This window comes from Tamandua tetradactyla, chromosome 20 (genome assembly GCF_023851605.1).
Source record: "Tamandua tetradactyla isolate mTamTet1 chromosome 20, mTamTet1.pri, whole genome shotgun sequence".
Taxonomy (NCBI): Eukaryota; Metazoa; Chordata; class Mammalia; order Pilosa; family Myrmecophagidae; genus Tamandua; species Tamandua tetradactyla.
Genome location: NC_135346.1, coordinates 7394453 through 7413062, shown reverse-complemented (window position 1 = coordinate 7413062; position 18610 = coordinate 7394453). Strand labels below are relative to the sequence as shown.

Here is an 18610-nt window from a genome sequence, read left to right as displayed (position 1 = left end):
GGGAGCCATTTTGAAACCAGCCAAGAGAGAAGGGCCAGCAGACGTCACCATGTGCCTTCCATGCGGCAGGAACCCGGAGGCTGCCTTTCCCCCCGAGAAGGTATCCTCTGTTGGGGCCTCAATTTGGACATCTTCACAGCCTTAGAACTGTACATTTGTAACCTAATCAATCCCCTTTATAAAAGCCAATCTATGTCTGGCATTGCATTCTGGCTGCTTTAGCAAACCGAAACACCATTTTATTAAATATATTTAGCTTTAAAATTTTTTTGGATTTAACAAAAGAAATCGGAACTGAAGTTAGGGAGATTCTTCAGCAAACAGGCATTAGTCCCTGCTTTAGTTTCCTGGCTGCCAAAACAAGTGTTACACCAAGGGCTGGCTTTGACGGGAATAGTTTGGCTTGCAAGTTGAGAGACTAGAAGGTTTGCTTCCTTCCGGCATCAGAACCTTCAGGCTGGCTGTGTCTCTGGGGCCCCTCGGCTTTTCTGTCATGTGGCAATGCATACAGCAGCATCTTCTCCTTTCTCTTTCGCGTTCTGTTCGCTTCCAGCTTTTGGCTGCCTCCCATGACTTTTCCATGTCCAATTCCTTTACATACATGAACTTTAGCCACACTGGACTCAGGCCCATCGCCATCTAGTTAACTAATAACATCTTCAAAGGTCCTCTTTACCAATGGGGTCACAGTATAGGACCAGGGCTGGGACCCCAAGTACCCCTTTTGTGGGGGACACGATCCAAACACCAACAGTCCCTAACAAATGCTGGCTTTTAAGATAATATATATTAGAAAAAACGCTTATGAAAATGCTAAGAAACCAAGCCTTCTTATTAACCCCATGTTTAATCTTTACATGTTATCTATTGATTTATCACTAAAAGATGACAGAATTAGGGTGGGCAACAGTGGCTCAGTGGCAGAGTTCTTGCCTACTGTGCTGGAGACCCGGGTTTGAATCCCAGAGCCTATCCATGCAAAAAAAAAAGGAGACGATTATTAAAGATGAGAGAATTAGCACTCACATTTCCTCCTCTCCTCCCACTAAATCCCCAGTTTTGCATGTGTTATTATTTTTATACTGTCAGGTTTTATATTTCCATTCTATCTGTAATCTGAGTCTTTTGATCTGAGTCTTAGTTTCCCCGCTGCTGAAAGAAATAGCATGCAATTGTTTGGCTTAACCAACAGGGATTTTTTGGCTCATGATTTTTGAGATTAGAAGGAGTCCAAAATCGAGAAAGCAGCCAAGGTGACACATTCTTCCCGAAGACGGTCCCTCCTGGGCTGGCAGCAAGGAGCTTGCTCCTTGGCTTTCCTGTGATACAGCAATGCAGGTGGAGGCCTCTCCTGGCTTCTCCTTCCAGCTGGCTTTCACTCTGTGTAAAGCCCGACCTGTGCAGGGGGTCACACCCGCCGTGAGGGAAGCTGCACCGTGAAGACGTCTTACTTACAATGGGTCCAGGCCCCCCGGCTTGCAGACCAGATCAGGAGTGGGTCCAAATGGGTGCAGGAAGCAAAGCAATCCACCACAATCGTCCTTATTTGAATGGAAGCGATGCTCACTATCAAATCTTTTAACTTGATTCCTTAATTCCTAAATTCTTTTTCATCTTTAGGTTGACCAGAACTTGTCTTTCAGTGATTTTTCAGAAAGAAGTTTTCCATTTCTATAAATACATGGGCATTCTGTTTTCTGATTTCTTAACATTTTGAGAACACCTCATTGCATTTACACTGCAAGAGTAAATTAGTGAGGACTAAAATTCTTAGGTGAAGACATAACTCCTTTTTTCTGGCACTGAGTGCTTTGTTTTTGATTTGAGAGAAGCCTGAGATGAGTCTGCTCCTCGTATTCACCCTACACTTTGCACATTGCCAGCTTTTTCTACTTCAGTATCTCCTCAGACTGCTTTAATTTTTATTCAATAATTTCACCAGGATATATTTTTCTGTCTGATCATTCTCCATCATATTCCTGCTCTCCCCACCCCCTGCCCCGAACATAATGTGCACTTCGAATCTGAAGATTCAAGTCTTCATTTTAAGAGTGTCCTTCATTTAGGTTTGGAATTTTTTTTCTCCTTGATCTTTTCTGCAGAAACACCAATTAGCATATGTCAAATTACTGTATCTATCTCTTTATTTTTTCACATGGGCAGGCACCAGGAACCAAACCCGGGTCTCCAGCGTGGCAGGCGAGAACTCTCCACTGGGCCACTGTGGCCCGCCCTCTACTTTTTTTTAACACTATTACTTGCCTACACTTTCTGTTGTGTTTGTGTGACTCCTTAAACCCATCCGTCTTGTTGCTTCACAATGCCTGCAGTCATTTCAACTTTCAGTCCTTTATTGTGGTACACACCTATGTAATATCTTCATTTTTTTCCCTATTTTTTCTTTGATGCAGATGCTTAATTTTCAACTTTTGTTGCCATATCTTCCTTGAACTTTCCTCTCCTTTGAGGTCTTATTTTTTAAAGAGAGTATTACTGCAACCTTTTGAGCCTATGGGAAATTATTTTTCTAAACATCTTTGGGGCATTTCAGCTGCCTTTCATTTAGATTCATTTTTTCCCCCTTTTTCAAGTTGTATTTTCTCTGGGGGTTTCATGTTCATTCCTTCCTAACTGCTATCCCCAGACTAAAATTCTGTAAAAAAGGAGAAGGCAGTCTAAAACTTCTACTAGGGTTTGTCTCCCAAATACGTCGTCACCACATTTTTATAAGATTTGCCTTGGGAGCACATATCGGGGGGTGCCTTTAGACCCCAGGAACTCTGGGGTTACTGTCTTATCTCCTCTGTGTATGATATTCTCTTTCCGTTTGAAGACTGAGCCCCTCCGAGATGGTAAGAGGCAGCCTCCATTTGGAGTGAATTTTTGAAGGAAGGATTTTTCAAATCGCCCCACCTACTTATGAAATAGTTATTGTTCCAATTTTTTTTTCCTGGTTAACTGTTAGGTAACAAAACATTTAATGAGATTAAAATTTCAGGCTAGAATCCATATGGTATTAGGAATGATTATTTTTCAATCCCAAACTGGAAAAAAAAAAAAAACAACTAGAGAGTTGAACAATCAGAAGTTAGCCAACTTAATTGAGGATAATTATGACTTCCTTGCATTATTGAAATTTATATAGTCTGATGAGGAACCTAACACATTAGAAGATCAAAACAGATGTCAAGCCAGTAATAAAAAATACCGATCTTTCTTGTACTCTTTCCTGGATGATTACTTTGGAATGACTCAGCTTCACTAAGTAGACTTAATAGGAATACCACATTTGTCGTGGAGCCAGTGCATTGAATTGAGAAAATTAACTGCGAGGAGTGTAAAGTTCCGTAATAGCATCACTTGCATTCCAAAAACATTTCAGAACATAATGTTCAGAATGTACCCGTATTTCCCAGACATCATCTAGACCTTCAAAGTCCCAAAAGAATGCATTATGAAAATAGTTTGCATTTCTTTGGGTTAATAACATTTAGAAAATTTAGACCAACCTTGAATGAGTACCCTGACTAACAAGCTGAGCAGCTGCAGCAAAAACCTACATATGTATGTGAATAACTTCCAGATACTGAAAAAAACCACTATAGACTAGAAATCTAAATATTTCTTTTTTCATTGCTTCAAGGTGTACTTTGATGTATGGCTATTTATTACACAGAAACCTAATGCTATAAAACTAAAGAAGTTAAAATGTAAGTAATTCAGATGCACTAAGATTTGCATTATGGAATTTTAAAAGTCTTTTCAAGACAAAGGGAAATTGTTAATATCCCCTTGGTAGGGCAGTCTGGAAAGCTTCACAGCAATATCATGAGATAGTCCACTCTCAGGTAGGTGTGCGGTCACAGTTGAGACAGGTCGTTGACCAAAGAAGACCTCCTTCACCATATATCTATGAGGGGCACATACCTGCCAACTCTTGTTCTTGCACCATTCATGTCAGGCTTGGGAGTCATAAAGTGAGTTAGGAAGTTTTGCCCCCTTTCTATATTCTGGAAGAATTTGTAAGACAGGGATTATTTGCTCTTTGAACATTTGGTAAACTCATCATGGAAGGCACATGTGACTGAGGGAAGATCTTTTTACTATTGGTTCACTAACTAAAATGATGAAATAATCCTTTAATCACATGCAGTAAACTTTAGTGTGAAAAGATCATTTCTGAGTCAGTTATGAGAAATTGTATTTTGTTAGGAATTGTCTAAATTTTCAAATGTATTCATATAAAATTGTTCAACGTATTTTCTTATGATTCTTAGTGTCTAAAGCATCTGAAATGTCCCCATTTCCATTCCTGATATTGATTATTTGTGAGTTCTCTCTATGTGCCAATTAAGTAATAACAAATTTCTTACTTCTAAAAAATTACATTTTTTTATCTCTTTTGATGTTCCTTACTAAATGCTCCTTTTCTATTTCTTTAATTTGCGCTCTTTATTATTTCCTTCTTTTTAATTTTTAAAGTTTTAGTTTCTTTTGAGTTACTTTATGGAGACAGAGTTTTAGCTCACAAAGTTTCAACTGTTTTAGACAAGCCCATTAGTTTTGAGATGTGGCATTTTCAAAATACTTTCTAATTTTTATTAGGGTTTTTTTGGCCCATGGAAATTTAGAAACATTTAATTTACAAGCATATAGCAATTTTCCAGCTATATTTTTCTTGTTCATTTCTAGCTTAAACTATTGTCAGAGAACATTATTCATATATATTCAATCCTTTGAAAATTTTTAGACTTCTTAAAGTAGCACAATAAATTTTTGCAAATGTTTCATATGTGTTAGAGAAAAGTGTGTACTTTGCAGTTATTACATGCAATGGCATATAAATGTCCAATATGTCATTGGCTTGTTTAGCGTATTATTCAAATATTCCATATCATTTGTTGTGTTTCTGGTTTTGTTGTTTTTTACTTGTTCTGTCAACACTGTAAGAGCTATCATAAAATAGCCTACTTATGATTATGGATTTTTAAATTTCCCATTGAGATGTCATTAATTATGTTTTATAAATTTGAGGTTATTTTCTTTATTTCGCCTTCAATCTTCAAAAATACTCTTGTTGACTATAAAGTCTAGACTGGCAGTTATTTTCTCCATGCCAGCTGAAGGCATCCATCCATTGCCTCCCATCCTTCCATGGTTGCTGCTGAGAAATTCGCTGTCAGTCTTTTACTCCTAGGAAGATGATTTCTTTAGCGGTTTTTAAGATTTAGTTTATCTTGACATATTAAAAAAATTCATTAGAAGACTGTATACAATTATTTGAGTGTTACAAAAGATGAAATATAAGTAGAAATAGGTTAAAAAGAATCAAAGTAAATGGAGAGAGGCAAGCTAATACATTCCAGGGCCTTTTATCTTTCTGTATACGTTATGTGATTAAATTTGAAAATGGTGCAAGAAGTAGGTATTATTAAAGTCTCCTATGTTTGGGTCAGAGATTGTTGAGGTTTTCATAACTTAAAGCACCACAGTTCACTTAGAGGCAACGCATCTGTTTGCGTATAGAAGTTCACTTAATAACAATTAATCATATTTACCTTAATTAACAAGCATAAAATCTACAAGAAGATTAGCAAACCTCAGTGCATTTCTTTGGTATAGAAAATATCGTACTTACCTTGTGAAAGAAATTTGTTCTCCCAACTGATCCAATTTTCCCAGTGTGGTTCATGAAACAAACATTTCCTTCAGTAGCTTCATAAAGCTCACATATCTTAATATTTCCAAATCTGTCTAAAAACTGTTTCCATACATCACTTCGTAAACCATTTCCAACTGCTAGACGCACCTGGTGATCCTTTTCTCCTTCTCTCTGTTAAAAGAAGAGGTTTGGCTTATAATTGATTAAGTCAGGGTTCAAATCTTTCTTTATCATTATAACTTAAGTGGCAAAAATGATAGAATTAAATTGCATATGTACAGTACTGGTAGGAAAGTAAATAAAAATCACATAAGCCTGTTGCAGAATTGTGTCCAATTGTTAATGTAAGTAAGCCTAGCCAAGAGTAATGCAGCTTTTATTTCCTCACATTTGGAAAAAGCTCTTCCTAAATTTCAAATTACTGATGTCTTTTTTTTTTTTGGTAAACATCTGGTAAGAAAGACAGCATATTTTAAGAAGAAAATACTACTTAAAAACTTCTAAAACATCTTGAGATTATACTCCTAGCTATATCATTTATTATCCACATAAATTTGAAGTATATGTTAAACCCCACTCTGATTCTCAATTCAATCATCTTCAAAAGAAGAAAATAATATTGATCTCACTTATATACTGCAACATACAGTTAATGCCCAATACGTAGTAAAGTCCTTGCATTTTCAAAGAAAGAGAACTGATAATATTTTAAGATAGAATGTAACCAGGCAAGAATGAATGCTGTAACCTCTGAAATAACAAAAGTATTTAAGGAAACATTTTTTAAAAATTAAAGATAAATTAAGGAATATATATTTAAAGAGCTAATCAATGGAAAACATTAATAATAAAACATGATTAGAGGGGTTTAGAGTCTAGAAAGAGGGGAAAGGAAAAATAATAAGGAAAACAAAGAGCAAGATAGAAGATATAAACCCAAAGATATTAGTAGATACATTAAACATAAATGGAAAATATACTCCAAGTAAAAGACTAAGACTGTCAGAATGCATACAAATATAAAACCTAACTACATACTGCTCACAAGAAACATACCTTTCATTTTAGCCTGCATAAAAGTTGAAAGAAGTTGGATGCAAAAGATATGCCATGCAATCAGTGACCAAAATAAAGCTTGTAAAACTTTACTAATATCAGATAGAGTAGACTCTAAGTCAAAAAACATTACTGGAGATGAAGAGGGTCATTTAATAATAATAAAAGGATCCATTCAATGACAAGATAAAGCAACCTTAAACTTCTATTTACTAATAATATATACTCAAAATGTATAAAGCAAAACTCAGAATTAAAAGGAGAAATAAACAAATCTCTGTTCAACTTATCTCTCTTGGTACTGTTCGGACAAAAAAATAAAGAGCCATAAGAATGTAGATGTTTGAACAAGATAATTAAACAACTTAACCTAAATTATGTATGCAGAACACTATAATCATTGCTGATGGATACACATTGTCTTCAAGTGCCAATGAAACATTTCCCCAAATTAATCATATGTTGGACTGTATGGCAAGTCTTAACCAACTTTAGAGCATTGGATTTATTCAAATTATATTCTTAGACCACACTGAAATTAAAACAGAAATAAATAGTAACAGGAATAATCTTTAAATATCTGAATAATAATGGGACAATTCTAAACTAACCATGGGTGAAAGAAAAATCACATCAGAAATGATCAAATATTTTTGAAGTAAATGATGGGTAAAAATCTGTTGGGAGACAATTCTCCATGATGTTTCTATATATATCACACTATCATTTCCAGGATGCTTGTGCATCTAATTGCTTTGGAAGCTAGAGATAACTTCTGGGTCACAGAGCAAATTTATTTATATTCCGAGATAGTAAAGTCTCCTCTTCTTGGAGGAGATTTGTTAATAATGTCTTCCTTGGGGTTAAAGGAAGGTCAAGTTTGCCAGCAGGCACTTAAGTGATTGGGTGTTTCCTAAGGACACCGTGTCTCAGCTGTGGTGCAGACACAGGCACACAACACCCACCTGGCCCTGTCTCTGCTCTGCCCCTGGGAACCTGGGGGAAAGGAAACTGTTGTGGAAGTAAGACGTAAGCATGAAAAACATGATGCCTTCTGTGCTGCAGAGCAATAAACTTTATACCTTCATTTGGGCTTGCGCTTTCCTACCCACCAATTTCATAGAAGTCCAGAGGGCCAGCCAAGCAGCTCTGCTGCTGCTTTGGGATTGGTTGTGGTCTGACAAAATCTCAAACAGGTAGTTTGCAGAAAGAATATCCAAAAGTCCAACCATTATATGAAAATCACGTTCAACACAATCATTCATTGGAGAAATGCAAATTAAAACTTCATCTGATATCACTAAATATCTATAAAGATAGGCAAAAAGTGCTAAATTGACAATACCAAGTACTGGCAAGGGCGTGGAGCACCTGGGACTCTCTTGGACTGCAGGCAGGAATATGTAACGGTGCACCATGCTGAAAACGTGTTGGGTGATATCTACTCTAAAGCTGAACATATGTATATAATTTGACCTAGCAATGTCACTCCAATTATATATTCAGGAAAATTCAGACACATATTTACCAAAGGACACAGAAGGGAATGGCCATAGTATCACTGGAAGCAATCCAAATCCATCAAAAGTAAAAGATAAAATTTTAAAAATTGTGGTTTTAATCATATAATGGAATAATTCTGTATTAGTTTTCTATTGCTGCCGCAACAAATTAACACAAACGTAGGGGCTTAAAACAATGCAAATGTATTATTTCACAGTTTATCAGGTCAGAGGTCCAGGCTAGCACAGCTAGGTTCTCTCCTCCGGGACTTACAAAGCTGACATCCCGGTGTAGACCGGCTGGCTCTTACTGGGAGCTCGGGAGAGCAATCTCCTTCCAAGCTCATTCAGGTTGTTAGCAGAAAGTAATGTCTGGAGGTTGTAGTCTGAAAGCTCCCTTTCCCTTGGGGGCTGTCAGTTGCAGGCTGCCTTAGCTCCCAGAAGTCTACATCTCAGGCCTAAAGTGGCACCCAAGTCCCTCTTATGCTTCACATCCCTCCAACTTCACCTTCTGCTGAATCTCTCCCCTGCCTTAAGGGATCACGAGCACAGACTGGACCCACCGTAGTCTAAGATAACCCCTGTCTTTGGAGAGCTCCCAGTACACACATAGTCACACGTTTCAGGGACTCGAACGTCAATATCTTTGGGAGGTCATTTTTCTGCCTCCTTCTCTACAGCAAGGAGAAGCAATGACCTACCGTCACTTAAAGATGGACCTCACAGACATAGCGCTGAGTGAACAAAGCAGGGCTAACAGAATATACATATATATACACGTATATGATTTAATTTAGATGCAGTTTTTAAGGAGCAGGCAAAACTAATCTAAGTCTCAGGAATCAGGACATTGTTCACATTTGGGAGGAAAATCATTGGCAGAGGGGCATGGAGAAGGCTTTTGGGGTACTAAATGTTTTTTTACCTTGAGGTGTTTAATTTGTGAAAATGTATGAGATACACTTAAGATCTCTGCAGTATATACACTATATTTTACAAACAACTGATAGAAAAATTTTCAGCCCAAATGATTTCTATCCTAAAACTCTATACCTATTCAAATTCTATTTCTTTTAATCTGTCACCATCAATTTAAAGTGTAACTTCTATATACAATTAAGAAAGGAGGACATTACCTATTGAACTATGTCGTGCTTTTGAGTGTGGAGTCACCATGTGTTCAGAAATGTCAAAATATGAAGAAAAATGCCTGTTTTACTATTAATGAAACGTGCTATCAGCGTAGGACATTTGCATTAATGATGGAAGAAATCCGCCAAAACAAGAGATTATGCCAAGGAAAGAGAAGAAACGGAATCCAGAAATCAGCAGAGCCAACATACGAAGAAGGCAAGGAGAATTTTCAGAAAAGGAAGTTCCATGATAGAACTTTATACCTGGAACTATGACACTCAATAAAGCCCCAGGGGGATGTTTTCAAGAAACAAATAAGTAACATTGAGTGAAAATCTTAAAGTGTTGTTAAACCATATTGAGAAACTTCAGCTCTGACAGAGAGTTTGAAATGAATTAGTGAGACATATAGAAAGCAAAATTTAAAAAGAAACCTAGACAATAATTATTGACAAGAGAGAAAAAATGAATAAAAATAAATTATAAACACAGGATGTGGCTTACCTATGAAAAAGTTATATACTGTAATTTCTTTATAATAATTGAAAACCTTGCCAGCATATTGAAACTGTCATAATTATACTGGGATCATAAAGAGAGAAGAAACACGTCAATGGGCATATGTGAGTAAAAAGCCAGAGAGATGATAGTTAAAACTGAAAAATTAAGAAATGGTAGCACACATGTTTTATGGAGAAATGTAGAGATAAATTACAATAAAACCACCCTAAAATAATTAAAGTCTTTACATTTAGAGATCAAGTATTGATAGATGGGAGATACTGTTCTCTAGAGAATAAATCTGATTTTCTTATAAACTATGTACAAATACTACTTTGATAAAATAAAAATTAAATTTAAAAATGAGATAGTCAAGGTTGTGGGTATGTCAGAAAAAACACTCTGACGTATTGATCCCCTTAGATCTACATGAATGGATCTAAGGTAAATACTCTGCAGGTGAGAAAAGAAGGCACTCAGATCAAGCAGCTTCTTCTAAGAGAGGTGTTTCCCACCATTAAATAAAACCCAGAGCAGCTCTCTCTTGGTTCCCAGTTCCTAGGGCATGTCAGCACTGCCTGCCTGGCATGGAACTAGTGCTTAGATTTTCCACTTCATTTTCCTGTATAAAACCACTGCAAATCTTGGGATTTATTCTATTTTGCACAGAGAACAATCTTTCTCATAGAACTAATTCTATATGAATACAATAGTTTAATGTAAAGAAGAGAAGAAGAAAATAACCTATACATTTTTTGATTATGTGATGTGAAGAGACTTTTTAATCACAAATTAAACAGAACTGTTAGCAGGAGAAGAAAAATATGTATGTAACTACAAAAAATAAAAACAGCTAAAATATTAAAAGTCAAAATAAAAAAGGAACATACTTGGAACTATTAAAACAAAGGGTTAATCTTCTTAATGTATTGCCATAGACAGGCACTAAAATTGCTAAAACCAAAGGGAAACAAATAAGCTTCCCAAAAAATCATGTTTCTACCTCAACTTCACCATGTTTTAAATTAACCGAAATTTTGAGTCCTAATGCACTGAGGGGATAGCCTGCTTCTCCTTCTCAGCAAGATGTAAATAGGAATGTCCTTTTAGAAACAGTTTTGTAACAAGGTCATAAAAAAACCTTACAACTATGGACATCTTCCAGGAACGCAGCTCACACAGTTGAGCTCAGAGGTGGCCAGGCAGGAACACATCAAGGAGAAGACAAGGGAGGGTGGCCACACGAAGTGGCACAGGTGAGGAAGAATCATCAGAATTGATGATGGGGGCTTTAAAAGGTGACCCTGGGATATCTGGACATTGAAAAGAGTGTGTGTGGGTACCTATTTATTTATTTATTTACTCTTATGTGTCAGTATTGAAATTGCTGTGAAACTAGCAGTATGCCATCTGCATTTTTAAAAAAATCCCCTTCTCTGACCCTAAAGTGCACCTGAGATGTCTTAAGAAGAAACTCATATTCCTTTTAATTCTTTTGACCTGAACTCTCACTGGACAGCTAAGTGACGTCAGGAACAGAATGATGAGAGTTTACACAGATATAATGAATAAAATTAAATGAACCCATGAATGCATAATACATGTACACACACGTACAGAAGGGGAAGACATAGAGTGACAGAGACAGGGAGAGACAGAGTGCTTGGGAGACAGACAGACAAAAAGGAGGAGAGAGAGTGATAGAGAGTGAGACCAACAGACCTCTCTCAAGAGAGACAGACATATAGGGCAAAAGAAAAAGACAGTGAGAGAGATTGAGAAGAAGACAAGAGAGTAAGAGCCAGGAGCAGGAGAGAGAAAGAAAATGAAGAGACAGAGAAAGGGACAGAGACTAAAACAGAGATACACAGAGACAGAGATCCAGAGTGACACACAGAGATAGAGGCAAACCCACATCTGAGAGAGACACAGAGAAGCTCAGAGCAACGGTCGCACACGTTCATACACAGCCACAAAGAAAGGGGCAGACGCAGAGACCGAGACTCCTCTGCCCAGAGAGGCACCGGGAGACACAGACAGGGACACAGCAAGTAGAGAAACACACAAAGAGAACTGAGGGGCAGGAGCCCGGGAAAGGGGCAGGGACAGGGAGGGCAGGGCAGGAACAAAAGACATGCTTGCAGCCAAATAAGCAGAAGCAAAGGAAGTGGGCCTGTTTTCCCAGGTCCAGATTACCATATGATTTCACCTTAATCATCACAATATCTCCGGAAAACAAGACGCATTTTCTCTGTTTTGCACATGAAATTCAGGTCCACGTCACACCCCAGATAACTGGAGGAGACGGTATTTGACCTCATTAAAAAGCAAGCTGTCTTCTGGCAGGAACCGTTGCCCATTCTATCCTCTGACGTACCCCACTGGGCAGGACAATGCCCACAGCAGTGCCTGACCAGGCCTGGGGCACAGGACATGCTCATGAGGTAGGAAGGAAGAGGAGAGGACGGGAAGGAAGAACCAACTCCAAGAAGCCCATTCAGTTCTGCCAAGCCTGTCCTCTTGGTTTCAATATTAGGAAGCCATCAAAACATGTTTTTTTTTTTTAACCCAGTAGGGTTGCCCTTTATTCAATAAATCTGAAAAGGCATTCAACTATCTCAAAGTTTTATGTGAGTGCTTGAGTGTGTGCCACACATACGCATGCCATTTTACAACACCCAGGAAACACTCATTGTATCTTCAGATATTTCATATCCCTTTCAAAATTTAAAAGAGATTTTGTGGAATGGGGCAGAGCTTTTCATACAAGGGCTCCCAAGTTCTCTGGTTTCAATAGACAACGTTCCCTGCAGCTTGCAGAACTAGGCATCAAAGAGGTATGCCAATAACCAGTAAAGGAGTCACAGCAATTTGAACCAAAGCTCCCTTTCTTCAAAACACTCTTTGGGAACTGCTTTCCCACAATGTCCTTCCTGAGCTGCGATAAGCAAGCTGTCGTTGAACTGTAATTACCTCCTACTCGGGTCACAGATTCATTTAGTCATTTGCTGCAGTACATAAGCCTCTAGCGATGAACCCCTAGAAACAAAGTCTCTTTCTCCCAGGACATTTGCTGAATTCTACCCAGAGAGTACCCCCGCTGAATAGTCCCTTTACATGCCTAGAAAAGTGAAACTCTAGAGGCTCAGTGTAAATACAGTTAATTTTGTATCACTAGTCATTTCTCAGGAAACAAAACGATGTTTGTTGATAGATGGAGAGACAGAAAAGAAACATAAATTCATAATGAAAACAAAGGGGCAGAGCATTCGTGCCTTCAGCTGTGGATAACTAGCTGCTTAATGAGCAAAACAAAAGTCTGTTCTAATTCCTAAAGGATCATCTATCAAAAATGCATAACAACATATGTTACGGATTATCATTGCTCCTTTTGGATTCTTTTTAACATAATAAAGCTCCTTTTTCTTAAAACCCGCTGATAATTAGATGCATACGTGTTCGCGCTAACTCAACTTTTGTAACAATAAAAAGTATCTATTCCAACAGTTTACTTTCTCCCCTTCCAGGGGATCCTCACCATTGTAAGGATTCTGCTACCATTTGAATTTCTACACTTAACTCATTAACCCTCATATCAGCCCTGGCTGTAATTGCTCTTACACTTATTTTATAACAAAGATGACAAAATTGGGTTGAAAGGGGTTCACAAAACAAAGATAAGTTGCCCAAGATTACAGAGTTTGTAAAACATGAAGATTAGACTTGAATTTCAGGCTCATTCACTCCAAGATGCAAAGAAGTGAAATTACTTACCCAATGTAACCTAGTGACCAAGTGGAAAAGCTAGAATTAGATCCTGGATCTTTTAATCTAAACTCATTGTTATTTTTTCCACCGGGAATAAGATGATCTACAAAAAGAAATTCCAACAGTTTATCGTAAGCTGAAGATTCTCGTACTAGCTGGTGGGCTAGATGTTCCAGCAGATATTGGGATAGGCTCCCACTCCAGGAGACAGATGGACACTCTGACGTGGGCTTTCCATGGCCACAGCAAGGAGGGCAGGAACAGAGAGAGTAAAGGAATGCGCAAAGCGAACACGAGCAAATGAAATCTGGGTGTAACATTTTAAATGTTAAACAAACTGAAATGGAGAAAAACCTAACTAACATGCCACATCTTCAGTAACAAGAGGATATAACCCAAGACCACGCAGGTGTGATATTTTCAGTCTTAATTTCATTTAATTTTTATGTTTAGTCTCTTTATTTTTTATTAAATTATACCTTAAAATTGTTAATGCCGATATCATTAAAGGTTTACTTAAAAATCATCCATAGCTTGTTAGGTAGGATATTGCAATCAATGTTATATGCTGTGTATATGTCAAAGACCAATTACTTTTCAACACCCACCAAAATTACCCTAAATTCATGAAAAGCATTATTACACCTTGTTTAAAAATAAAATCTTTCCATTTGTACTGGGCTTCTTGGATTACATTTCTTCACATATATCTCATAACTGGATTGTGAAAATTAAGTGTCAATTAGGAAAAGTAAGTATGGTTATTCAAATTAGATTAGACAGGAACTGTGGCTCAAAGACAAGTGACAGGCCAAAGACATAAAACAGCAAGACTCCGAGCTTGAGGATGTGTCTTTTGATTCTACAGCCAATGCACTAGCTCATGGCTTTCTACAGAAAGCTAACTTGTTGGGAAATTTCATAAATGAGGGATATAAGTATTCTTAGTGGAGATGACAGCATGGATAGTATAAACAGGGAGAAAAGACATGGATATTTTACATGTACTGCTAACCATGAAATATGAAACATTAAGTATTAAAATGAGCACTTATAAAGAGCTCAGGGTTCTAAAGCATTCCAAAACCTACCAACACTTATGCTGCTATTACTTACCGAAACTCATTTCTTATCATAGTTCCTGATTTCTGCATCTGCAGTTTCTCAGTGGAAAAGAAGGGTTTGGTAACTTGTCAGCTTTTCTAAATGCTTTCATATCTGTTATAAGAATCCTAAATGCATCATTGATTTACTTAAAAGAGTAGCTGATTTTCTCAAGACACAACAATATGCTTCAAATATTTGGGGAAAAGAAATAAAAATGTCTAAAGAGCTTGAAACCTCTAAGTCACACAGAGAGAGAAGATGAAGTTTTTATTGAATGCTACAGAGAGGAAAATTATGATGAAACTAAATCAGAATACCGTGATAATGAAGTTTTACATAATGTAACAATTTCATTCTTTAAAGGTTTCTAAGGCTGATGATGAAAGTTTCTAAAATGTAATGCTCTGATCGACTATATATATCACAAGATGGGGAAAGGAGAAAATATGTCACAACACTTGGAAGTCATGTAGAAACTAAGAAAATGCAAAACAAAACATGAGAAAAGAGCAAATGTATTTTAACATACCCACGCTCAACAGGAAAGAATAATAGATAGGGAGAAAGTAATTCCAAGGCTTTCAGTCTGTAATTGTCTTCAGGCTCATTCAAAACATTACCAGTCAAACCAACCAACCAACAGTCAAGTTCAAGAAACCAGGTCCATCTAGCAACATTCAATCTCCCTCATGAGAATTATATTCTCTGGTTCTGTTAAATCTTCCTCATCCCCACATCTTATCTAAAACTGGTTAAAGAAAGCTCTTACAATTCCTTGAAAGGAATGAAAGACTCTCTGTTGAGAAAATAAAATGGGTAACCTTAAAAAACACTCACACTGCCATCACTCGAATCTTGTCACTCGACATTTTCACTTTGTCACCTTTCCAGGAAACAGCAGACACTTAGGGGATGGCTGCAGGTTTGTCTGCACAATTCTAGTGAAAAATTTAGTACAAGGTGTATGGCTTTTAAATGAATATTTATAGAGTACCAGGTGCATTAAAAGCTTCTCTTTGCATAATGGGAACTGAGTGTAAGCCATTTTTCAAACTTTCAATACACTTTAAGGAAAATATAAGACTTATGAGGATATTTTCTTGCTCCCACTGAATTTCTTAGCAGTTAGAAAAACAGAACAGAGAAAAGGGATTTAATTAATAAAAAAACAAAAACGTATTTCTAAAGAGTATAGACCACGACTTGAGATTGTCAAAATGTGGATGTCATACCATTTCTTGAGAGTTATGGTCACATTATATTTAAAATCATATAAACTATACGAAACTAAAAATATTAACTTGGAAAAATAAGCATCATACTGCACATTGTGACATAGTTTCTTGCTTTGTGAATGTGGCCCTGTATTCTCTGCAATCCAGATTCCTTCGCGTATCTACCTCCTTGGTATTTCCAACTGGATATCTAATTACTATATCAAAAATCAAAAGAGATCTAATCTTCATCCCTCAAATCTCTGTGTTCTTTATCTCAACAACTGGTTCATAATGTACCTGGCAATCGAACCAGAAACCTGCGCTTACGCTTGTTGCTGGTCATTCCTTCCACTCCCTCTCCCTCACCTAACAAGGAGTCTTGGTTTCCCTTGAAAATAGAGCCTGAATTGCTATACTTTTTATTTTCTTTTCTGATTTCATTTACTTCTTTTGCTAAATGCACTGATGGGAATAAAATCCAAATTTCTCACCTTTGGGCTACAGAGCCCTGCAAGATCTGGTCCATGGGCTGCCCAGCCACGCTGTCCTCCTCCCCAAATATTCAAGCCATGTCCTTCCTCTGTGGCCCTTTATTTTCAGTTTCTTCTCCCAACTCTTCCATGGCTGGTTTCAACATGTCATTTCAGAGGGACTCACTGGTCACCTTTCCCTGACCACGTGGTCTAATTAGCAATGCCCCACTCCCACATACCCAGAGCCCCACAATATCATTTGAATGAATGAATGAATGAGTGAGGTACATGATCTTATCCCTAAGGAGACTACAGTGATGGTTGTGGACTGCCTTAAACTGAGTTAAATAGGATAAACTCTGCAGCAGGGTCCCCGATGTCTAGTCTATCATCACATTCCCCCCAACAGTAAGGAAATATTAATATTACTTCATATTAATTAATTAATTAAGGAGATGGAGAATTAGATCCTATCAGAAAGCATATACAATGGTGTTTCTGTGATGCAGAAAACTCGGAAAATTGGAATGTCAGAAAGAACTGCTTTCCTGGTCTCAGAGAAAGAGACTAAATACCCACCTCTCCGTGACTAAAAGGAGCCAGGCCCTCTGGCTTTTCGGCGATTGTGTACTGCCAACAATTTTTAAGAGGCACATCCAGGGTTTATGCCAAAGGAAGCTTTGTAATTGGAATTTTGAAAAAAGAGAAAGAGGAGGGCAGAGGTAAGAGCTTCTAGGCAGGGCAAATCAAGCCTAAGGAGTTTTTATGCAACTACACAGAAACACTCAACTCAGAGCCAGCTGCCCTCACGTAAGCCTCCTCGGAAATATACTACTTATTCCATCATTGACAACAAATTTGGATTTATTTTTGCATTTATTTATTAGCAAACACGTAGTTTTGTTTCTTTTATTAAAGGACTTTATTTAAATAAATTTCAATCAGGCTTCAAACCATGGCTTATAAAGCCTTGCATTTTAATTCACTTGTTCATTCTCTGGCATTTACCTGAATCCCCAGCTGTGCTGTCAGACACTGCCTCAAGGGACGTTCACTGAAACAGATCTAGGACTGCAAAAAAGCAAGATGTCCCTTGAAGGGATAATATGTTATAACAGAAATATTTCTTTCTCCTTTTCCTAATCTCTGAAGCCAAGAACTGCTTGTACTTGTTTTGTGGCAAATCAGCAAAGGGGATTAGGCAATACAGTGCATCTGTTCTTTCAAAAGAAAAAAAACAAATGTTTTTCTTTGGGTGGAGATATATTTACTTTCCTCCCTTCTCTTCAATTTGCATCCAGGTAAGGACTTAGAGATTACTTCACAACAGTATCCTTCCTTTAGAAATTTCGTGAAAAATTTAAAAATTTAAAAATTTAATTAACTAAAGCAGTCTGGAATTCTGTCTCAATTCTCATTTCTTTCAAATTCTCCATGCCAATATGGAGATTCATTCATAAAGAAATTAAAAGGATAATACATTGGGAAAAAGATTTGCAGCAAATATAACATTATTAACACTTCTGAAAGCTCAAACTGATCAGCTAAAAAAAATATGAAGGACCAAAGAGATACATGAGTAAAAGACTCAGAGCAGAAAATTTAAACAGGAAACTACAGCTAGAAAACCGCCCAAACTTGCAGGTAACCTGACCACATCGTAGCTCTTATAGCAGCCACACTTAGTCCAAAGTTATAAGTGTATTTCTAGAGTCTGAGACACCGAGCATTATGAGCACCAGCTGGAATTTCCCTGGAATTTTGAGCTCCTCTGTGACACCTAAGAGAGCTGGAGTTCTGCAGCTCTGAAAGTCAGCACTGCTACATACAACAACAGTTAAAGTAATGGCAAAAGAGATCAGGCTCCACTTCGAGATAAAAGCAAAGCGTGGGGTGTGAGGGCAGCTCAGTGGTGGATTCTCGCCTGCCACGCGGGAGACCCGGGTTCGATTCCTGGCCCGTGCACTTCCCAAACAAACAAACGAAAGAAACCACCACTACCACCACCAATAAGAACCAAAAACCAACAAATGGTGCTGCAGTAATGGGATACCCACATGGAAAAAGAATGAAACAGGACCCTGCCATACAGCATACAACAAACAGACAGAAAGTCTGTCTGGTTGGAACTAAGATAAATCAGAACACAAGACAAAAGATGATAGTGCATGCACTCTAGAGCTTCACTAT

General features: G+C 37.5%; 1 protein-coding gene across 1 annotated transcript in view; it reads right to left on the bottom strand.

The window, feature by feature from the left end:
* SLC27A6 (solute carrier family 27 member 6) overlaps positions 1-18610 on the bottom strand; it is a 69222-nt gene that overhangs the window by 13494 nt on the left and 37118 nt on the right. Inside the window, exon 5 of the mRNA XM_077138320.1 lies at positions 5639-5833. Coding sequence (XP_076994435.1) covers positions 5639-5833 — 195 coding nt within the window. The remainder of the gene's footprint in view (positions 1-5638; positions 5834-18610) is intronic.